The sequence below is a fragment of the Mytilus californianus genome, unplaced genomic scaffold (genome assembly GCF_021869535.1).
Source record: "Mytilus californianus isolate M0D057914Y unplaced genomic scaffold, xbMytCali1.0.p SCAF_2, whole genome shotgun sequence".
NCBI classification, from domain to species: domain Eukaryota; kingdom Metazoa; phylum Mollusca; class Bivalvia; order Mytilida; family Mytilidae; genus Mytilus; species Mytilus californianus.
The window spans coordinates 84,614,735-84,640,331 of NW_026262668.1; the positions used below are offsets into that span (position 1 = coordinate 84,614,735).

Genomic DNA, 25,597 nt, shown 5'->3' on the forward strand with positions numbered 1-25,597 from the left:
TATGTTGTATATTTGGCTGAGTTATGTTGGGATAACGGACTTTATATACCATCGTCAGTGTTAAAAGAGTTGACCACCAGATGAACCAAGGTCAGTCAATACGGAGGTGATCACACTTTCGACTTAGTGACGTACACTTCATTATGTTGTATATTTGGCTGAGGAGTTATCTTGGGTTAACGGAGTTTCTAAACCATTGTCAGTGTTAAAGAATTGACCACTGGATGAACCAAGGTCCGTCAATATGGAGGTAATCACGTTTTCAATTGAGTGACCATTATTATTGTCATGATAAATAGTTTATATCAGTATTTAGATACAGCGTGTCTACCTGAAGCAATGATCCTCACAAAATAAGAGTATTCAAAAGTGTATAGCTGAGTTCACGTATTTGTTTTGTATGAAACAGTATTGCATCGTACCGATTTTCATTCTGCGTTTGTATATTATTAAATAGTCTATTTTCATATAACCTACTTTTATATCCGGAGTTTATCATTTTTCGACATGTTACCAAATCTGTAGTAGGAAATTCTGGTACTCGGTCAAGTAAGAACAACTAAAAGAAGTAAAATCGAGCTTACAATCGGTGCAATTTTGGATAAAAATAATTGTTTTATTTTTTTTTATACTCGACAAAATCATCGTAAAACTTAATTTTCCCCCAAATTACACCTACTGTAAGCTTTATTTTACTTTAGTGTGTTGAATTTATTCTCAAATTGTCTTTGTATATGCTTTCCTAATTTGAATTTGAATTTGCAAGTATGGTTGTAACAGCACGAGTGTTGTGTTTGGAAAAGAAAACTTATAATCATTCAATAACACCTTAATTCCCTCTGTTACTAAGTCGTTCATTCTATTTATTCATATCATAAAAAGAAACGATATTTGATAATTTATATATGGTATGCGATTAAAACGTCGTATAAAAAGACTGTAAGATTGTACTGCATATAATGAGCGAGTTTGAACTCTAGTTTATTGATTTTCCAGAGGAAAAAGTTATGGTACATCAATTGATAAATGCATCGATTGTATAAAACCAATAAATCATTATTCCTCTATAAATCAAAGAAATTTTTCAACTATCTTCGAAAACAAAGAAAAATATAAATAAAGTTGTAAACTATGCGTTGTTTACTCTCCTCTTATCAGACCGTTATAATATATTTGTTTTACTTTCGTCTCTTAAAGAAACTTTGAATGGTTTTACACTAGGCATTTTTGGGACCCTTTATAGCTTGCTGTTCGGTGTGAGCCAAGGCTCCGTGACGAAGGCCGTACTTTGACCTATCATAATGGTTTACTTTTACAAATTATGACTTGGATGGATAGTTGTCTCATTGGCACTCATACCATATCTTCTTATATCTATCAAACTATCAGATATTTTTTTCTCCTAATTTTTCTCTCATAATAATAATGTTGAAAACATGTCTCCGTACTCTTACCAAACTGAATATAACCTATTCTGTCTTATTAGTAGGAAAAGTCCTGAAGAAATAATTAATTACACAATCATCACTTTGGACGTTTGTATTGAAAGCAACTCTTCTAGTTCTGTGAAAATTCGAGGTCTTGTAACCATGTTGTTATTAGAGACCATAACCTCTCCAAGATGGAGAGGTTTTGAGTTATCATAAAAAGGGACTAAAATATTGTACACCTAAATGGCTTGGAAGGATGTCGTAAAGTAATTAGCTCTTAATTTTCTTCTTACTGCTAATCGTGATCAGTATTCATAGAAATAAAGCTGATAAAAAATCATATGATTCATTCTTCAAACAAAATCATGAATCGAATTGATTATTCAAGTTGTATTTAACATTATTAAAAATTATTGCAATAGGTCGATACCTTTGCTGTTGGGCTGTTAGTGCCCAAGGGTATCACCAGTCCAGTATTACTGGCATTTTAAAACGGATATTGTATTATTCAAATTTGATGTTACAAATTTTTGGAAATTATTCTAAATTCAGGAATTAATCTCCCGCATACAAAGCTCTTGTTTCTTTGTCAGGCTTTAGCTATACTTTTGGTCCTTTATGTTTCATCATCTCTTAAACTTTTGAATAAGTTTTGAATTTAAAATATTTTGGCGGCGATCATCACTGAAGAGACATGTATTGTTGAAATCCGCATCTGGTCAGCAAAATTAGTACCATTAATGTTATTCTAAAAGTTAGTTTCCACACAAAAAATATCGATCTATGTAAACAATATCTAGACAGGAAAACAAATCATATACATTTTAAGGCGTCCATTTGCAAATCCAGAAAGATTAGGAACTAAGTAATACATTTCTGCATATTTTTTTTCAATGAAAAATCCAAAAAAAAATATATTGGAACATCCCTTTCCCAGAAACCCCCGTCTATAAATCCCTGATACGTACCTGCGTTTTGGCGTATCTACCAGCTGAAAAAGCAGTTTACAACGTTGTCGACCTATAAGGATTTATCGTACTTCCCTGTGCCTGTGAAAGAACTTATCAAGAATACTTCCAGCAGAACAATCGAGTGTAAAACAATTGTTTACAGGGGAAACTAATTACCAAAACAAGACGAATTAGCTCACTCGTCAAAAAGGTCCACAGAGTGACTAGCGTTTGATATCATACGATATTAATGTTCAGAAAAGCCGATAACCTATACGTACTATACCAAGATACCCAAAAACTGAGATTACATATTAAAGTAAATTCACACTTTAAGTTACTTCTTCTACTGACGTAGTATAATATTTTACAATTTCTGGAATCCTAAAAAGTCTTTGGAAGTCTTGGAGAAACTACATCCCTTAGGTACCAGTTTGTCATTATTGATAGAAATGATTTCTCTACTCTGTATACTACAACATTACATTATATTTATCGTACAGATAATTTCCCTTTTTGATAAGATGAACTTCCAAAACATCTGGTTGAAATTATTTCTTTTTTATTCTTTACTATTTTTTTTTTTTAGTATAAAACATACACAAAATACACGCAGTTGGTTTAATATGCGAATGTCTGCAGTGCTATATCAGATTTTAATAACATTTTACTTTCATCACTTAGTCTTATCAAAAGAAGTAGTGTCAATTAACCCTGCACATGTAAATGTTTCTCTCACAGGGTCAAAATCACAAAAGTTTAGATTTTATTTTATTTTTTCTGCATTGAAAAACCATTCAAAATGTACACCGTGTATTGCACAGATAATGTCTTCATGTACCGTAAAAACATATGGAGATGAGGTATCATTGCCAATGAGACAACTATCCACCAAAGTTCAAATAAAGTGGTTGTAAGCAATTATAGGCAACCGTACAACAACGAGAAAAACTCATACCGTATAGTCGGCTATAAAAGGTCCCGACATGAAAAATATGAAACAACTGTGTATGGCTAGGTTGTATCAAATATATCCCGAGTAAGAACCGACAATATCCAAGGGAAGTACGACAATACCTCATTTCAGCAGATTAAGAACTTTGAGCCTGCTTTTGTTACTGTGAGCATACTTAGATACGATACCATTTATTATTGTTTTAACTTAAATTGTATTTTTTCGCTGTTGTCTTTTATACCAGTAATATAGAGTAACGTGGTTTATATTTAACGATCTTGTTTATGTACCAGTATCAGTATTGTCTATCGTCAGTGGTCTTAATATATATGGTTTATGTCCTTTTTTGAGACACGGGGTGATTACCATATTGTATTAGCATTGGTCTATGGTTGAGGGTCATACATTTGTAGTATGTCGACGTTTAGATGTCTTTTGATATTTGGTCTTTTTTTTTTATCATTATTTAACTTTTAATATACTGCGAAAATTAAATCGATATTGACCGAATTCTATTAACCAGTTCAAATCATAGTCTCTTATGATAAAGTAAATATAACTGTCTGGCAATGAACTATCTGTACATACGGCCGTGTGGTGCCTTATAGTTGTTTTCATCCTCGTCTTTTAGTCCCCGACTTTGACATTATTTTGTTTGATTGTAAACTAAATATAAAATAATTTTGTGTTATTATATATATTATTCAATTTCTCATTTACTGAAAAAATAGAATCTATGCTGACCCAATGACCTTTAACCAGTTCAAAGCCAAATTTCTTATGATAAAGGAAGTGTTACAGTCAGTGAACTATCTATTTATTGTTGAAGGCCGTACAATGCACTACTCTTGTTTCTGTACATCCTAGTTCATTGATCTCTGGTGGATAGTTGTCTCATTGGCAATCATACCACATCTCCTTTTTTTCATATCATTAGTTTTTGTTTTCTTCCTTAAATACGACTTACTTTAATTTATTACTAAATAATGTCTGCTCTATTTATTCAAGGCTTAATTTTTATTAGAAACTAATAATTTCTTTTACCTATACCAAACCAATTGCAACTAAAATTTTCAATTACAAACACGTTTTGCAGGATCTCAACATTGACGACTTCAAGTCTAAACCTCCTGATTGCACCTGTACTAGTTCCCAATTCACATATAATCCGGCTGGCCACGTTATTACCGGAGACCTCAACATTGTCAATAACACTTCCCTGCGAAATTTGTTACCCATAGGTCCGAAATATCGTGAGCCTAAATCCATCAATTGGAAATACAACTTCAAAATACTGATGGATTCAGTCGAGGATTATGCCAGGCAATGGGCTAAACGCGAGAAAGAAGACATAGATACTCTTTCCGAATGGATTAAGGCTGTGAGATCGTTGATACAATCCGAATTAAGAAACTAAATGGGCATATCAATACCCACGCCACGACAATTTTTAAAGACCCAAATGTTGCAAAACACTTGTCCTACCTCCATGACAAATATGTTGTTGTCCCCGCAGATAAAGCTCCAAACAACATCGTTGTTGTGTGTAAATATCATTACATAAACTGCTTGATAAATGAATTAGGTATTGACAATTCACTTGGCAACTCAACATATACCCTTCCGACACTTACCAAAGAGGAAATCCTGGATAATCATAGGTCTGTTCTATGTTCCTTTGGAATTTCAACCAAAGATGAAGAACTGGATCTTCCATCACTGTATTGGATACCTAAACTACATAAGTGTACTTACAAACAACGGTATATTACTGGGTCTTCCAAGTGCTCCACGAAACCTCTTTCTAAATTATTAACATTTATTTTATCAGCAATCAAAGCCGGGCTCCAAAGTTATTGTGAAACTGCCTATTCCAGAGGTGGCGTGAATCAGATGTGGATACTAAAAAATTCAAAAGATCTTTTAGAGTACATACAATCTAAGACTCTCTCATCTTGCAATAGTATTAAAACATTTGACTTTTCTACACTTTACACAAGTATTCCCCATTCAAAACTAAAAGACAAATTGAAAGAGTTGGTATTACTTTGTTTCATTAAAAAGAATGGCGAACGTAGATACAAGTATCTTGTCATTGGGAGGGATAAATCCTACTTTGTAAAGAATCACTCTGATTCAAACAAAATATTCTCTGAAACTGACATTGTCAAGATGCTTGATTTCTTGATTGACAACCTATTTGTTATGTTTGGAGGACGTGTTTTTCAACAGACTGTCGGAATTCCAATGGGAACCAATTGTGCCCCTCTTCTTGCCGACTTGTTTCTTTATTATTATGAGGCTGACTTCATACAGGAACTTCTTAGGAAGAAAGATAAGAAGTTAGCAATATCCTTTAACTTTACGTTCCGCTATATAGATGATGTTCTCTCACTAAATAATACAAAACTTGGTGACTATGTTGAACGAATCTATCCCATCGAACTAGAGATAAAGGATACTACAGATACAGTTAAGTCTGTCTCATAGCTTGACTTACATCTAGAAATTGACAATGAGGGTCGGTTAAAAACAAAACTTTACGACAAAAGAGATGAGTTCAGCTTCCCAATTGTGAACTTTCCATTTCTATGTAGCAACATTCCAGCAGCGCCTGCATACGGAGTATATATCTCCCAATTGATACGATATTCCCGGGCTTGTATTTCATATCATGATTTCCTTGATAGAGGATTGCTGCTCACAAGGAAGCTATTAAACCAAGAGTTCCAAATGGTGAAGTTGAAATCATCCCTTCGTAAATTTTACGGACGCCATCACGAGTTGGTTGACCATTATGGAATAACCGTTTCACAGATGATATCGAATATGTTCCTTATGTCGTAATTACAATACCCTTCCCTTTTCACGAATGTGACCTACCGAATTAGACTATTTACCGGATTTGTAATAACATAAGCAACACGACGGGTGCCACATGTGGAGCAGGATCTGCTTACCCTTCCGGAGCACATGAGATCACTCTCAGTTTTTGGTGGGGTTCGTGTTGTCTTTAGTTTTCTATGTTGTGTCATCTGTACTATTATCTGTCTGTTTGTCTTTTATTTTTGGCCATGGCGTTGTCAGTTTGTATTCGATCTATGAGTTTGACTGTCCCTCTGGTATCTTTCGTCCCTCTTTTAATGCTTATAATTGTAGGAATGCAAAATCTTGAAAGTTACCCCAACTACGGATTGTAGGAAATTTTTTCAGGTTAGAGGAAGCACAAACGTGAAACTTACTTTCAAATGAGGCTCCAGTCATTATCTCATTTTATCTATTAAAAAATATATAAATAGCTGATGGAGAAAGGGTGGCAAAATGTAATTGTTATGCATGTAAATTCAAACCAATGCTGTCTCATGACTAATTTTGCTTCCTGCTGAATCAAAAAGTTTTTAATGTAGATCTTGTTTGGCTAAATTTCAGTTTGCTTGCTAATAACGCATTTTGCCTAGCATTTTTGCATCTTTTTGGTGCTCTTTTGCTATTTACATGGCTGCATAATGACTTTATTTACCAGTATATGCTATGTTTTTCATTGTTGTTTTTCATCTATGGTATTATATGCACTCTTGTGTCAATGCATTTTATTATGCTGCATGTATTTATGTTTTTGAATCTATGATGTTTGTGTATATTAGCTGATGTTTTATACAGTCGGTTGTAGGGCCTCCTTAGAGCTCGTGTTACTTTTTGTTATGCATATATGTCCCGATTCTAAATAAAATTTACCTACTTACTTAGAATGCTTTGATTCGAGCGCCACTGATGAGCCTTATGTAGACAAAATGCGCGTCTGCCGTACTAAATCTTAAGCCTGGAATTTCTTAAAATAGATTTTGTTAATGCGACTGTTCAAAAGTTATCTGCAGTTACCCGTCCGGATCACCTGAGATCACTCCCGATTTTTGGTGGGGTTTGTGTTGCTCAGTCTTTAGTTTCTATGTTGTGTTTGGTGGACTGTTGTTTGTCTTTTCGTTGTTTTTCGGTTTTTTGATATAGCATTGTCAGTTCGTTTTCGAGTTTGACTCTCCCTTTGTTTTCTTCCGCCTCTCTTTTAATGATTAATATGAAAAGTACAGTTTTCAAGAAATATCGTACGCCCATGTATTATAATAATCAGATAAACGAAGGAGTAATCACAAGCCATATTTTTAACTTAATTTTCTGATACATATATATATAGATTCTTACATTGGTACAAGTGGATTCTCGGTAATCCACGAGTAACTATTGAAGAATCTGTATCTCTAATGATTATCAAATAAATTTTTAATTTTTAATAAACGAAAATCCTATTTGAGTGCCTTCCACATTCCGGATTTCTACGTCTTTCAAATGTGAAAATGTCAATTTCTCTAACACCTGTTAGCACATTTCGATTCATCCAGTGACCTGATAAAGGTTATGACCCTTTAACTCAGCCAATCATCATCTGAGATCATCGGCAACCACACGTTGATTAAACTTTTTTATACAATGGGTCCAGAAAGGGTTATTTTGTCAAAGAATTAGAGAAACAAATCACCTAGAATACTTAAACCCTAAGCAGTCCAGGGCAGCTGAAAGAGGTGTCCCTCCTTTTATATCACATATTTTTCATTGTAAAAATTAAAGTTGCGTGAACTTTGAAATTTAAGAATCATATGTATCACGGTATATTTGTGTAACTATTTTCATTATTTCTTGTTTGGTTTATTCTATATACATTTACTCCGTGTATGTATCACCTTTTAAGCATTGTCAGGGACAGCCCCGTTATTCCGACACCCCAATAGTCCGACACCCCATTGATCCGACACTCCACTTGTCCGACATCCCATTGATCCGACACCCCACTAGTCCGACATAAGAATATTTAAAAAAAAAAAAAGAAAAGAAAAAATTATTTAGAAAGCCAAATAAAAGGTTTGTTCAATATTAAGAGAAGGACGTTATCCTTTGTGTGAACTGACGATTTATCAAGAAAATCAAGTTATCAAGATAGGTTGGTGTTTAAGTGGTAAAGTAGCAGAATTTCATCATTAATTTAGCATAATGTAAGCACAGCATACTTTGTAGAGTGTTATCGAATTACCTGGACAACTCTGGAAACACTGTATCTCAGATACAGGTTAAAGGGGACACAGTAAGAAAATAAAGGAACCAATGAAGCTTTGCTGTTTACACGATTATATATGTGAATATGGCTTGCGTGTATAAGATAAGACGGGCACTTTTTTCTGGTATAATTCAAGCAGTAAAACGTAAGAACGGTTAACTCAATTAAAACATCTGATTTAATTGATTTTTTTTTTTCTAAAAATGTAACAGTAATGCCATTATTTGAAGAAGAACAACATGCAGTCTAATTTGTCTATATGGGAACCAATTTTTTAAAGAAAATGAAATTAAGGCTAAACACTTGTCTTGAAGTCATCTGTCTTAATTTCGCTCTTTTTCAAACAGTGAGTAAACTGGTTAAATGATTATCTCCCATCCAAGTAATACTCTTCGGTGTTTGACGCGTTCGCCGTTAGGAATCTATCGACTATATTAGTTTACAAAATATGTCCTGATAAATATAGTAATAGTGAAAAATAAACAATACAATGGGGTTGTCATATAAATTATTTCATAATTTTCCTCGACATGACGAACGATGAGATCATAAGGTTATTGGAGTTTTGTATAAAATCATGGTTGTATGGTTATTTGCTATGAGAACAATTCAGATCCTAACGGGCCAACCACTATTTTTTTCTTTAATAGCTGTATTTGTGACAGGTGCATGCCAATAATCTTCATATGTATGAAGCTGGAGCAGAGACGTTAAAGAAAGAACTAATATTAATTGATTGTTTTTTGCTTAACGTCCAGTGGCAAATATTTCATAAATGTTCATAAAATAGGTCTCGACCGAAAAGAAGGACGGGAAATTTGGAATTCCGCTGTGAATGAGGGTATAAATAAACTCATCATAGATACCAGGATTAAAATTGTGTACGCCAGACGCGCGTTTCGTCTTCAAGACTCATCAGTGATGCTCGACTCAAAAAAGTTAAAAAGGCCAAATAAAGTACGAAGTTGAAGAGCATTGAGGACCCAAAGAGTATATTGGATAGGGAAAGAAATTTAGCCTTACAATAGGTCACCTACGTACCCCTTAAAGAGTTGATGTAATGGGTCTTAAAGTGGAAAGAGTGTGGTACGCTCTTTACACGAGGCATCGTATTGTACGTTCTCATTCTAACCGGACGTGGCTGCAAATTCAAACATCCAGCACTTCCAAACGGACGCCCCACTTTGAAAAGGGTTATACTTTAAGTCGGAAGAAGATCAAGAGATGACCTTATATCTATACCCCAGTTACACTTGGGGTCAGAGAGAACTTATAAGAAAATCAAAATGATATCAATTTAAAGTTAATAATTACTTTGGAATTAATACATCAAGCTAAATTCAGATGAACGTTATTTGAACATGAAATTTCAGGCCCGGACAGGCTTACTTGCGCAAAAATATAGATAATTTTACAGAATGGCCCAGTCAGACTAACTTGCCAAAAATATTAATGATTTTACACAATGAAAAAGTTGAAGGCTATGCATTAGTCATAATCACGAGCCAAGCATTTCTTACGGTGATATACCTGCATGCCAAAAAACTAAGTATACATCAAAAGATAAAAAAAAGTTCTGAAATATACAAAAAAGAAGAGGAAGAATTTAGTGTAAAACAATATCGTTTCCCTTACATGAAAAGAAGACACACATGACTCTGTTTAGGGTTTCTCTGGCTACCTTGTCCTATTTATTTGGACTCGATGCCAGATTAATTCCGTGTACTACCGTATCAGTGGTGTCTTGCTCATCTCGCATAGTACAGGAGGACGTCAGGTCGATATTTGGTCGGTTCAAATAAACGACTTTGGTATGTGCTACTTCTATGCCAAGCAAGAGAAAACACAGGTGAATAATATGCCCGTTATTACTAGCACATTAAAAATGCATAAAATGTATCGTGTTTGTTACTAGTACATTTCCTAGTTTGTTGTAACAGAATTATTTTCATACATCGAGTTTGATAATGCTGTTCATCATTATTTGTTTAGTTGGAAAGAACAGAACACCCATGAATATAAATATGAGAAGATACGGTATGATTTCCAATGAGACAACTCTCTACCAGAGACCAAATGACATAGAAGTCAACAACTATAGGTCACCGTACGGCCTTCAACAATGACCAAAACCCATACCGCATAGTAAGTATTATTTTGATTTTTAACTAATATGCAATAAAAAAATATATAAATCACTGCTTTCAGAGTACACTCCCAGCCATCATTGTTTTGTTTGATTAACTTCCCGTTGCAAATGTATTGTTTATATTCACCGTGTGTCCATTCTGACGGCAAATGTCATCCCTTTAACTGAGTTAAACAACCTTAATAAAGTTTTCAATAAAGAGCCAAATATTATCGACTGTACAATTTTACTAAAGATATTTTGACTTTCATTTATTTTTAAGTTTTCAATCTTTAAATGCAAGTTCAGTGTAGGTAAACGGAAACCAACATATGATTGAATAGAATAAGTTACTTTTCGTTGCAAATGAAATCTTTTCAGTTTTTACTATTTTGGGGAGTATATTGCGGTCTGTACATTTTCCTTTCCGACGAGAGTCTGTTCTTCAAATTCTCTTCACCCCCATTGGTGACTGGGATAATGGTACAGAAATATGTTCAATTTTGGTCGTTTTCCGACCGGCAGTAAAAACACTTGCCAATGTGGATCGTACGTTTGGCAGACATGCCCGTCCAGAATTATGTCCCTCTCCAATATACCTTCAGTTTCCAGTGACAATCCTAATTTCCCGCCCTTTATAATTTGGTCGATTTCCTATTACAGGATCAACTTATTGTATTAATTTTTAATTTTTTTTTCGTCCAGAACATGCACGAAATATTTGCCACTGAACGTCAAGCAAACAGCAATCAATCAATCAATTCACTTTTCAGCGGAGTGTTTTTTATGAAATAGTAAGATCACACTTTGTAGTAGGAAATCAAAATGTTACAAGGTTGTAGATTGCCTTATATTTATAGGATCGTGGTATTGCTTACATACCAGGTGGGAAGTGCTGTCTTTTCCATTTAATTCTTTTTACTCGGCAGGGAGAGTAGACACTAATTTAAATACCACGTTTACCGATTCTGTGAAGTAGATTTTCAATTACGACCTGTATCGGGCTATTGGAGTGTCGGACTAATGGGGTGTCGCACTATTCGGGTGTTGGACTATTGGGGTGTCGGACCAATGGGTTGGCGTTTGTTAAATGTGTTATGTTTCCTTCTCTGCATCTTTGCCAATTGGTTTAAGAGAATAAAGTATATATATATATCATAATTATTGTATTGTTATAGATTACATGTACAACAACAACAACAACAAAACAAAACTACTGAGTTACACATATCAAACTTAATATAAGTGGATGAATCTAAGTTGTCTGTAAAATAAAAAGAAAAAAACCATTAAATTCGATAATACGAGAAACATTCTTATGTTTTGATAATGACGTTCATAATTTCATTCCCTTGCTGAACCTGAAAGTAAAAAAGGAAACGAAGTCATGCCTCACTTATTAAGAAAAAATATAAGTAATATTATAAAATTTATGTTAACAGTAATACAAATTGAAATATTAATAAAATAAAAAAACATTCATTTCTTGAACAATGTTGTATTTAATCGTCTTGAAAGAATCTGCCATGAAAACTGTATGGCATAGTGGTAGGTAAAATGGCTTTACTCATAGTTTGCATAGTTGTAGCATTAATGAGTACAAGATAACTTTCTTTCTTGATGCCATCAAATACATGTGTCATTAAAACACCGTCGTCTTCTCTGCTACTATCAGGTGTAGGTACAAACCAAGCTTCAGATGGGTAATGGTTATCAATTATCCATGATAAATCGCCGTCTACTCTACATACATCTTTTTTTACTAATGCCCATTTATTAAAATTTTTGTCGTCTGCTTTTATGACTAATCCATATGCGTAACAGTATTTTACGTGTCTGAAATTCTCATTGATGGCCGGCATATCTAAATTGTTTGCAAATGAATTATTTTTTGATGGTTCGAAAGATTCTTCAGAAACCGACGGTGTAATTAGATCTATTGTAAATCGTTTTATACCATTATAGAGAGTGATGTTATTGCGCAATGTTATAGAATGAATATAGTTCAAATCCATGGAAAACATATTGGATGAATTTTGTGTACAAATGTCAACAATGATCCTGTTATTGTCTTCGTAAGCATTAATATGATGGAAATAGGACACAAATTTATCATATTTCACAGTGGTCACCTTATTTGTTCTTAAATCAACAACGTAGATAAAGGTAGGGTCGTTGTAACGATATTCCATTGCATCTGCTATGTCACCATATTCTGCTACCTTCATTATATCTATTGAAACTGGCTGACCAATGAATATCACATAGTTCATTGTGACGGAAAATGAGTGCATATATGTTTGTGCTTCAATATCCCACGTGACAATTGCCTCTCGATCTCCAACCGATGTCATTCGATACAAAGTTATGATACTTTTAATGTAAGGAACTATGCTTACACTCATCAGATACGTCAGATAAGTTTCTTTGCCGAATTCTTTGATTGGGTGAGCTGATGAAAAGCCGGGGATATAGATATGTGACTTAACATTCATTGGTGGTGCAATAAGTTGCACTGTTTTTAATGTATCTTCCTCAATTTGGTAAACGTTCCAAATATCATTTACGGACATGTATTCATATTGCCCAGTCTTTGAATCACGTATCCTATATACATTTACGTTCAAGTTTTCCATTTGGTTTTTCAGCGATTCTATTTTTTCCATTTCATTATATGGGGGAACTAGCTTACCAAACTGAAAATAAGGTGCAATTGTATTAGAAGCTAGAGATTTCTTATAGTATTTCGTCTGTAGAAATCTTGTAGTCATCGACACCGTCCCGTTGCCATAAAACGTAAAACTGTGAAGTTTCCCAAAGCCATCAAATGCATTTGTGAATGACCTTTGTCCCATTTCGTACCTGGCACCACCATTTCGAATCTAAAAAGAAGAATACTATTCATAATATACAAACTGAAACGGAGCAAAACGTTGGCTAAAATGTCAGGAAGAAGTGAGATTATTCAGCAACATTTATTCAAATGAATATTTTAATGATGATTCGAATTCTATAAAGATTACAAAAGGGAAGTAACCCTGACGAGTCATTATAAGTGAATGTATTATACTGTATTAATTAAAAGTTTATGAGATCATCGTTTTAATCATTTAATAATCTTCGTTTGAGGCACTTCTATTAGATAGACTTTTGAAATTAGATCTAACTTGAAAAAGACATTAGAAACTGACCTTATCACGAACTTAATCTACATAAATGGAAAAAACGGGTCAAGATCAGTAACAGGTTTCAATGATTGCACAGATCATATAAATATTAATTAACGTAATACGGGGTATACGCAAATGGGACAGCAACCCAAAAGCCACTACAAACTGAAAGACATCTGGAAATCAACAAACGGTCTCCAAAATAGACAGGTTTAAAAAATATGCCAAACTCTAAAAAAATTGTTCCAAGTCTTAACAAGGTAGGAATAATTTAACAGAGAATATCAAAGAATTTCCATCGACACCAAATTCCCCCCAATTGACATTGAGAGACCATTACAAAAGACAACATAACTGACGAGGTTCATGACTTCGGACAGGCACATGAACATATCGCGCGGTTGAAATAGTGTTTTGTCTTAGATTTTAATCTTATTATATATAATCTCGAACATTTAAATAACAAAAGTTATATGAAAGAACAAACAACAAAATATGTACATGAAAGGCAACAAACCTACAGTAACGGTACAATTGACAAAAAACACAAGTAAAAGCAAAACTATAATAAACATTAAGAATTCAGGAACTGCGAGTACTCTTAGATCGATGCTTTATGTCTTTTTTCTTTATGCTAGTTATGTTTGTGCTTCGTGTCTATTTGATGAGTCAAGCCATTTCCAACTAATGTTGATTTGTTTTTTTCATGTTGTGATGTACACCACTGTCCCAGGTTAAGGGGAGGGTTGAGCGCTCACAAACATGCAATCCTCGCCACATTCTATATGCGCCTTTCCAAGTCAGGACATTGTAATTCATTGGTTGTCGTAGGTTGCTGTCTTTCATATTTGTATTTCGTTTATTGTTTTGTCATAAATCAGACCGTTGGTTTTTTTTCTATCAATTGTTTCAAATTTTGTCATGTCAGAGCCTTAAAGTTTCAAACCGGACTATACGGTATGGATTTTGCTCATTGGTGAAGACTGTACGATGACCTATAATTGTTGCTTAAATTCGCTTCATTTTGGATGTTATTTGAAAGTAAGTTGTCTTATTGGAAATAATACCAGATCTCCTTATTCTAAATTAATGTTAAACAGATCGCAACTTATGACAACAAGCTCGCAGTATAAATCTGCTAGCAGAAAATCATGCTATCCTAAAAGTTCAAATGTTACTTATGATAACTGCAAAGATCAGCAACTCACGAAAATTGAACGTTTATCGTGACAATGAGACAAATATTGGGTGAAATACCTTACAATGATTAAATATTAAAAAAAAAGTCAATCAAGATACCAGCATTATAATTATGTACGCCAGACGCGCGTTTCGTCTACAAAAGACTCATCAGTGACGCTCGATTCAAAAACGTTAAAAGCCTAGATCAAGTACGAAGTTGAAGAGCACCTATAGTTCACCTGTTACTTATAGTAACTGCGACATTCACCAAACTTATTGCACAATGTAGAACAATAAACCATGTCAGAAATGTCCTACCAGATATACAAGAACATCTTACAATGAATTAATAGACCAAATTTATAACGCCCAAATAGATTGTGTCAGGTAAACGGATATGGTTTAAAATTATCAAATGCTCTTAAATAATGATGTTTTACATTGCTTTTCGGCATAAAAATACCTTGCCAAAAGAAAGAAAACACATTACGTTTAACATTTCTTAATTTCTAAAAAGAAAAATTGTAAAATTATATATTAAGTACGAAATTTAAAAATTAAACGTTAATTTTTAACAATTTTACTTATTATCTCATTAGATTGACTCGTCTAGAGTACGTTTTCACCGTTGAAGAAAATATATTAACTTGTTTTCAAGGTGCCACAAGTGAAAATATATGCAATCTTCAATTTACTGTTAGGATCAGGGTATGAATTTTCCAAAAAACACAACAGCGTCGGTACCAATGCCAAATATCTCTCTTTTTTTTAATTTTTTAAAGAATATTGGTTCCATCGAGAGAAAAAAACAGGAGAGACGACTTCCTATTAACACCCCCCCCCCCCCCTTCTTTTGACGGAATTAGCATAGAAATACACATGAATGGGATTCTAAAGGTAATCCCTGACAAAACCCAACTGCATATACTTACTTTTTACATCACTTCGAAAATATGAATAATTCACAAATGATGAAAATATTTTAACTTAATGTAATGACACTCACTATAAAAGGTCGAAAGCAATTTTGATAGAATTTAGCAAAATTTGCGTAATTATAAAAAAAATGAAATAAGAAGAACATTGTGATTCAAAACCAAAATTCTGTAGGAAGTAATTCTACATATTGTATTTCAAATACAAATGAATTTGGTTTGGTCATCGATGTCCTTCGATACAAAATTTCACAAAAACGTGTGCAATATTGTCATCAACCTCAAAATGTCACTCTGAAAATCATCGTGATAGTATAGAAATATGTAAATACGTGCATTTTTTTAAGTATATAAAATAGACTCCTTAATATTAAAATTCCAGTAGGCTTTAGCAGCTGTCTGATTGTGAGGGAAACAAAAGCAGGCGAAACTGGCCTTACTCCGTTTCTGGCATGAATGGAGAATTTCGGCAGGGTTACACAAAAATAACTTAATTCAATCAAATTGGTTAAGACTTTATAAAAATTACGAGTCCATTTCATAATGTGTACTAGGATCTGTCACTGTGGTATAGTTTGTAGGGACAGTATGATAGATTTCTAAAAATTATGTCTTGTAAAACAAATTAAACGAACATAAGTTAAAGTGGATGTCTTAACTAAAATACAACCTATGTGTTTCTATTTGTACCGTTTCCCAATCTTTAACTGGCAATATTTTCACAAAAGCATTACAGTTTCATTAGAACAGCATTGGGAGAACGTGCAAAACAACGTGAAGTTCCGTTTTTGAAGAAAGTGAAAACAGAAAGATTTTTGGTCTCCAGAATTCCAAACGTTCGACAAAGTTTGTTGCTGGCGAAATAAAAAAAAACATGTTCTGAATGACGCCCCCATAGTAGTTCAAATATGTTTACTTAAGAAAAAAGACAAATGAACCAGAAACAAATTTCACATGTAAGTGTATTCTTCTCCAAAATGAACACATACTATATCTGGCATTAAGCATCTAGCATAAAACACATCACCCTCTTATCTTATATTTACTTACCAATGTTCCTTTGAGCCATCTTGGAACAGGATTTGAAAATGTTATTGGTTTGTTGTTAAATTCGTTTAAGTTTGTTCTGAAAAAGTCGACAAAGCCAGAAGGATCATCTTCTACCAATGTTGCCGCAGCACAGAAAGACGAAGACAAAATAAAGACAATTAAATGTGACGGACACCTCATTTTGTTGCAAATTTAGCTGAGTTATCTTGGTATAACGGAGTTTATATACCATCGTCAGTGTTAAATAATTGACCATTGAATGGCCCAAGGTCAATATAAAGATTAACACGCTTTCAAATTATAACTTGATAAATGATTAATTTAGTGCATATCAGAATTTAAAAACAGCGTGCCTTCTCACAACATATAGAATATTAAAAGTTTAGAGCTGGGTTCAATTTTGTGTCTTGTTTGATAAAGTATGACATCGTTCTGATTTTCATTCCTCGTTTGTCAATTATAGAATTGGGTACTTTTCTTATTATTTCTTTAATTATGATATTTTTCGTTAATATATATTTTCTTCTCTGATCTAGTTAGCAAAAGGATGTTTATTATTAAAATAAACTTTTTTTTAACTCTTATGCACAATTAAGTGTTATGCCAGCATTTCTCTCTCGTTTTATTAATTTTTTTCATAGATTGTCGATTCCTGTAATTTGATTGTGACATTTAAATATTTAGCTGTCTGTGTAGAATTTATTCTCAAATTGTCCAGAATCGGTGCAATTTATTGGGAACGACTAAGTTTTTAAATCAGCGAAACAATTCGTACAATTTACATTTAAAAATATTTATATATATGTACATTATATATAATCTGTTTCAATTACAGAAAACGAAGTACGGTAGTATTCTAGTATTTTGACTGTTCAATTTATATAAAAATAATGAGATGTGGTATGATCGCCAATGAGACAACTGTCTACCAGAGTTCATATGAAGTGGATGTGAGCAATCATAGGCCACCGTACGGCCTTCAACAATGAGAAAAACCCATACCGTATAGTCATCTATAAAAGGCCACGACATGGACAGGGGATTACCAGAATAAGATGAATTAGCTCACTCGTCAAAAAGGTTCACAGTGTGACTGGCGGTTGATATTATACGATATTAATGTGCAGAAAACCCGATAACCTATACGTACTATACCAAGATACCCAAAACTGAGATTACATATTAAAGCAAATTCACACTTACTACTTCTACTGTCGTAATATTTACAATTTCTGAATCCTGAAAAGTCTTTGGAAGTCTTGAATAATCTACAGTTTGTCATTATTGACAGATATAAGGATATCTCTACTCTGTAAACTACTGTAACAATATTACATAATCTTTATCGAACATATAATTTTCCTATTTGATAACATGGTGGGCTTTCGATACATCTTGATAGAACTATTTCTTTTGTGTTCTTTACTTTTTCATTTATGGTATAAAACATACACACAATACACTAATTTGACATGCATACATACATTTTACTTGAAAATACCTATATCCGTTTTGAAGTTAAAGAATACTTTTAACAAGGAGGATATGCTTACCCTTCCGGATCACCTGATATCAACCCCAGTTTTTTGTGGGGTTCGTGTTGGCATATATATGATAAAGTATATGTTGACTGTTGTTTGTCTTTACGTCGTTTTCCGTTTTTCGCAATGATTTTGTCGGTCTCTACTCGACTTATGCGTTTTGGGTTTGCATCTTTCGCCTGTATTTTATTGCAGATTTGTTTCTTTATTAATAAGAATCGAAATTTATGGCAAAATTTCATAAGCATCAAGCAAAACACAACTTTTTACATACTTGCAATAATATCAACACATATCTAGAAGACATGTTCTCTGTTAAAAATCCAGATTTGACAACTAATAAAATTTATCAACCAAAACTTATTCTTACTCGATCTTACTTTCCAATGTTAAACGTCGTTTTCCGTTTTCAGTCCATCATATTACAAGTTTTATTGTAATTTTACAACAAAATTTATTTTAATAAAAAAGATCATTATATTTCCTATTTGGAGTTTTCCTTTCCTTGGTGTAGGTGTTTCATTGATTCCTGCTTAAGGAGTATACATATCTTAGTTGGTTCGATATCTGTTTGCAGTGCTTTATCAGATTTCAATAATATTTTTTTCATCACTAATAAAAAGAGATAGAGCCAATTTACCGTGCACATGTAAATGCTTTACTTACAGGGTCAAAATCAGAAAAGTTTAGATTTATATTTTTATTTCTTACTGCATTGAAACTTTATACAAAATGTACACCGTGCAATGCACAGCTCATGCCTGTGTATGGCTAGGTTGTATGACATATACTCCAAATAAAAGCCGCCGATATTTAAGAGTAGTACGAAAATGTTTCATTTCAGCAGATTAAGTACTTTGAGTCTGCTTCCAGAAACTGTGAGCATACTTAGATACGATACCATTAATCACCGATAAAAAAAAATCGAAATGGCTGCCGTTTAGTGGCAATTGGAGGACGGGGGTCACATCCACTATTGCTTGCAAGAATTTGGTGTTGATGTCTGATCTTTGATAGTCTCTGTTAAATATTAAAACTTTTCGAGACACTGGGTGATTATCCTATTGTATTAGCACTAGTCTATAGTTGAGGATCATACATTTGTAGTATGTTGACGTTAAGATGTCTTTTGATAGTTGGTCTATCTCTCTGTACCATATTTATCCGCTTATATCAAAGCTTTTGAACTTTTGTGTAAGCTAATATGTAGTAAATAAACTGGGCATTTTAGTTTTAATTATTCAACTCATACTGCAGCTGCAAACATTGAATCTCTTTTACCATTTTAAAATGTAATTATATATAACCAGTTCAAAGCATAATTTCTTATAATATTTTGTCTGTTTGTCTTTTTATTTTTGGCTATGGCGTTGTCAGTTTGTTTTCGATCTATGAGTTTGACTGTCCCTCTGGTATCTTTCGTCCCTCTTTTAGTAAGTATCACTGTCTGAACTATCTGTACACAAGGCCGTACGGTGCTATATAGTTGTTGTCATTTAGTCTCCTTCTTTGACATTATTATACGATAGTAAACTAAATATCTATAACAAGTTTGTGTTATTATTATTCAATTTCTCATTTACTGCGAAAATTGAATCACTGTTGACCCAATTACCATTAATTAGTTCAAAGTATAATTTCTTGTGATAAAGGAAGTGTAACTGTCAATGCACTATCTACTTATTGTTGAAGGACGTACAATGCCCTACACTTGTTTATGTACACCCTAGGTCATTGGTCTCTGATGGATAGTTGTCTCATTGGCAATCATACGACATCTCTTTAATTTTATATCAGAATACGATCATAATAAAAAATGCTTCACAGATAGCCATAAACCAATTTTGAGTTTAATATGTTGCCAATCCAAATTGAAGATAGCCACCACATTTGAACACAGTTTCACATAGAACTATGAGGAAAACAAACACACAGCTTTTAAGAATCACACTTTTTAACATTTTATTCTTGCACTATTGTAAATAGGGTGATCCTGTGAGTATTTGTTTTTTTTTATGCCAAACTGAAAAATAACATGACTACCACAGTGGAACATAACAAAGCTGTATTGATCATAATCTTTCAGAATTTTGGGTCCTCAGTGGACTTTTACTTTGTACTTTATTTGGCCTTTTACCTTTTTTGATTCGAGCAGCACCAAATAGTCTTCTAAAGACGAAACATGTATCTGGCGTACAAACTTATAAGCCTGGTGTCTTTGGTGAGTTTTTTATACCATGCAATCGGTTTGGAAATCTTTACAAACACACAAAAAAATTGTAATTTCCCCAAATGTTGAATATTATAACCAAATATTGAATCAATGACACTGTCATAGTTCGACGTTAACAGCTGCTCTATTTACCTGGGACAAGTAAAAATTTTACAAAAATTTAAAACCCAGAATCTATTCTTCATTAATTGAGGGCCTCAGTGAAGATTAGTTTTGTAGCTAACTGTATAACTGTGTAACCCTCTTTAAATAAAGAATTATTATTATTATTATCATTATTTTATTATTAATAATAATTCTCTTTTCAATAAATCATCATATCAATAATCGATGACAATATCGACAAATTTACATATTTTTAGTATTTCCCCTTCCTAACTATAGACATTTAAAAAATTATAGGCCCATTAGAGTAAGGTTCTGTTGCTGACACATTCTTTGACGAACCAATCGGATTAGACTTAATTATTTTAGAAAAACTATCTCAAACACAATATTGAATAATATAGATTGGAGATCACCTTTAATATTGTTGATTTTGATATACATTGAACAAAAATTTAAACAAAGGAAGATGAAAAAATACATACTTTAATAAATTTAAACCTGATAATTATTTATGAACTTTCTCAAAGTTCAGCACTACTTTATAGAAGGAAAGGTTTTCTGTGGGTAATAATATACCAGAGACACATAAGTATAAAGATAGAAACATTCGATTTAATTGTAGAATGTTCTATTGTGTTTGTTTAGTTCATTTTCAAATTGTTCACACTCAACAATGTTAGATCTGTAAATTTGCATTCGCAAATTTTTGTTCTTCCCTCGGCGGGATTCAGGCACAGTTGCCACAATGTCACAGAAGCTAGGGTTCGAATCCCGCTGAGGGAAGAACAAAAAATTACAGATCTAATATTGTTCGGCTAAATTTGAGACTAATTATATATATAATTTTGTAAAAAATATACTTTTCACTATATATATAATTTTGTAAAAATATACTTTTCACTTTTTTGATCTTTTGGAAAATGTTGTTTGTGCTGTATTTAGACCCCTCTACCAAGAAATTTGTTTTACATGCACACGTATAAAAATTGCGGTTTTTATCCAACGCAATCATAGGTTTGAACGTTGTTTTCAATTTAGACTTGTTTATATTTTTTCGTTTGGGCTTGTATTATATTTGCAATCGGGTTTATATGATCCGTTCATCCTATTTCGACTCTTCAAAATTCAAGAGTCTATCCTAAATTGAGGTAAATTATATGGCCTTCCAAATACCGTTTCGATTCCTAACATCACTGAAGAGACATTAATTGTCGAAATCCGGATATGGTGTACTAATTTTTGCACCTTTTGTTTGCGGTATACCATCTTTTCCGCTAGTTTATTGTTTTCTGTTTGGTATTAAATTAATAGTTAAGATCCATTTTGTTACATCTGGTGATCCGTTTATTTGGCAATCGCCAATGGCAGTCAGCAGGGTTTAAGAACATCAGTTGTTCGACCTGTTAGTCAAATGCGTTTTGTTACAATAGACTTTTTCACTTTTTTTGGTCTTTTGGAAATTGTTGTTTGTGCTGTATTTAGACCCCTCTACCAAGAAATTTGTTTTACATGCACACGTATAAAAATTGCGGTTTTTATCCAACGCAATCATAGGTTTGAACGTTGTTTTCAATTTAGACTTTTATATATTTTTTCGTTTGGGCTTGTATTATATTTTCCTTCGGGTTTATATGATCCGTTCATCCTATTTCGGCTCTTTAAAATTCAAGAGTCTATCCTAAATTGAGGTAAATTATATGGCCTTCCAAATACCGTTTCGATCCCTAACATTACTGAAGAGACATTAATTGTCGAAATCCGGATATGGTGTACAAATTTTTGCACCTAATGTTTGTGGTATACCATCTTTTCTACAAGTTTATTGTTTTCTGTTTGGTATTAAATTAATATTAAGATCCATTTCGTTAGATCTGGTGATCAATTTATTTGGCAATCGCCAATGGCAGTCAGCAGGGTTAAAGATCATCAGTTGTTCGACCTGTTAGTCAAATGCGTTTTGTAACAATAGACTTTTTCACTTTTTTTGGTCTTTTGGAAATTGTTGTTTGTGCTGTTCTTTCTAGTTCTCGTTTATTTGCGATCGTTCTCTATGTTGAAGTCAATGCATTTTTAAGATTAATTTGTAATTGTATTGTCTTGTTTCTTTAATTCAAATTCCAGTGATCGGAAAGTTGTTCCATGGCATATGATCTATGGTTTTCATCCCGATTGGAAGAACATGATTCAAGATTAGGATGAATATTGTTAAATTTCTGCTGTTGTATTAATAAAGAATGTTCAATGTCATTTTTATCTTGTTTTGTTTAACAGTGATGACTCTTTGGCCAGTTCCTTTTTCATTAATTTTTGGCATCTTATTTTCAAATGACTGTTTCTTTGGTTATCGGCTGTTTATCTTTTTCACCAAATTGTGACTTTAGGTGTTTGACCTCTTCTTCTAGAATATTATTACATTCACTGGTTGGAATGACATTGCTGGTTACTGGCATCGAAGGCACATTGGAGTTAATTAAGCCGGATGGAGTGGCACTAGGTGCAGTGTATAGTGTTGAGTGAATTAATTTGGAAGATGTAGTGCTGTTTGATATCTTTGGTGGTATACTCGCTGTTGATTGAACACATGCGTTATCAAAGCTAGGGCATTTTCGGACGTGGCAGCATGCCGTATCGGATTACCGGGTAGGTCAGATTGTAATGACTGTAATGATGTACAGCTGTTATATTTGTATTGGATTATTCCTTTTCATTTTCTTCCTTGTCAACCTCTACTACAGTCAGATTTTCACATTCATAATGAAGCCATTTATTGCACATATCACACTCAAGCGCCTTGTCACCAGAACTACAGAGATTGTTACATGTAGGACAGTAGTCATTGTGTTGTTGGTCAGTTTTATCGGTTGTATTTAGTATGGAATTTTGAATTGCTGAAGAGCTAGTACGTATTGTATTTCACACTTTTCTTATTGAAAAGCATTTGTGTCGGTTGATAAAAAATAACTGGCATAATTTAAGTTCAGATATGCAGTACAGCATTGGCTAATTTTACTGTTGATTTCTATGAAATCCTTGTTGTAATCTGATAAGATAACTAATAGGGTTGATGAGACAAAAACTGACAGTGTGTGTAGGTGATTACCATTTAGAACCACTTTAATCGAAGTACTATAAAAGTATAATACATAGAGTTTGTTCTGCGCCTTATTGACAGCCACTAATTCAGATACTACAACGTTGTTCAAGTCGATGATATTTGTCCTACTGATGGAAAAAGACTAAGTTTCCTGGCTAAATTCTGGTAAGAACGAAAATGAGCCGTTTGATGCATCACGTTTTTACGTACTGTTTTGTTTTTTTATTGAGAGCATAGCAAGCTGAATTATCAGTTGCATTGACCTTTGATGATTTGTCAGTTGCTAAGGTACAAATGTAGCAGTAACAGATTTGCGTGAGGACTTAGCAGGGGTATACGCAGAATGTTTAGTTTTTACTCCGTCATTACGCCTTCTTGCTATCTACATTGTTGGTGTGTACTTGAAAATGAGGATATAAATACCGTGAGGTAGTACTATAAATGTCAATGCTGAGAATCTAAAAAGCATTCGGTTATAAATTTAAATTAGAATTTTCCAAGACGTAAGAAGTTTAAACACACGGTTAAAACCAATAAAAAATATCCAAGTCTTAAAAGAACAAATTCGACATAAAAATGTTTTATATGGTAAAAACTAAAACTGTCAGAGGTGCTTATATGTTCCGGGAAAACGTGGACACATGTGGAGTATAGATTGGTAAACATATAGATTTCCAAAACAACCTTAAGATGGCGTCGTCAACAAAGCCAGTTGCACACACAAATCGTTACTTCCAGAAGAAATATGCTTGCTTTAGTGTGAAAGCACAATAAACAACTTGTTTTGGAGCAGAGGTGGTGTAATAAAAACAATGTGTATGTAAAATGTTGTGTATATAACGATACAATATCACTTTTTTTCTGAGCTAGAAAAGTAGGTCCACCATGGTTGTTACCCGAGTTACGTTTCTTGAAAACTCAACAAGCCAGGTATTGTGCACAGCCAGCATTTAGGCGTGCCGCTACAGTCGTTGTTCTTGAACTTGTGGTCTACGTTCATAATCCTGATGATATTTGAAGTCGCTGTCCATTTTCTTCCGGTAAAGTTGACTGCGTTCTGAAAGTTCTACTCCTGAAATCTGACATTTGGGTTGTGTTGTTAATTCTGTGTACTCCTGAAGCTAGACGTCCTCTAATATTTCTGGAAAAAATAACATTGTTTGTAAAATTAACACTCAATGCTCTATGGACTCCCTCATTTTTGTTTGTTTTGTCATATAATCGCATACTTTCAACAGTCGATTTGGTCAACTTTATTTTTATGATGTTTTGTAATAGAAACTTATCAGTTGTATCCATTTGAAAGGCAGTGATCTAGTATGTCGACTGATAAGTGGAGCGATTCCACCGGTTGAGTGCAGCGTCACCTTTACAAACAACAGAGTGGTCAATACACAAGGAAGGAGCAGTCATCATCATAGCAACGAGCAACTATTTCTTCAATTCTTTTATCATATTTTTCATTAGTTTATTTACTATCATTGAACATCTGCACTTTAGATCTTTGCTGAATATTGTCTTAAGTTGTCTGTTTTCCTCCTTTGTTTTACCATGAAACATTCCTTCACTGTATTTTGCTCGTAAAAAGGCCCTAAATTGTGACTGCCCAAGATGTACTGGGTCTGCTAGTTGTTCAACTTTCCACATCGGTTCAAGAGATTTCAGAGCGTCCTCAATACCACTTTCTAAACGTCCATTACTATACTGTACCAGAAAA

At 33.5% G+C, this 25,597-nt stretch overlaps 1 protein-coding gene across 1 annotated transcript; it reads right to left on the bottom strand.

Moving 5' to 3' along the window:
• Positions 1 to 12,069: 12,069 nt before the first annotated feature.
• Positions 12,070 to 12,921, bottom strand: LOC127727704 (beta,beta-carotene 15,15'-dioxygenase-like). Its single transcript, XM_052234820.1, has one exon. It carries the CDS (start codon positions 12,919 to 12,921, stop codon positions 12,070 to 12,072), a length of 852 nt encoding a protein of 283 aa, XP_052090780.1.
• Positions 12,922 to 25,597: the final 12,676 nt, after the last annotated feature.

Bases quoted from the DNA above. Each gene is read 5' to 3' on its own strand.
- LOC127727704 (XM_052234820.1), bottom strand. From the start codon at position 12,921: ATGACATCGGTTGGAGATCGAGAGGCAATTGTCACGTGGGATATTGAA.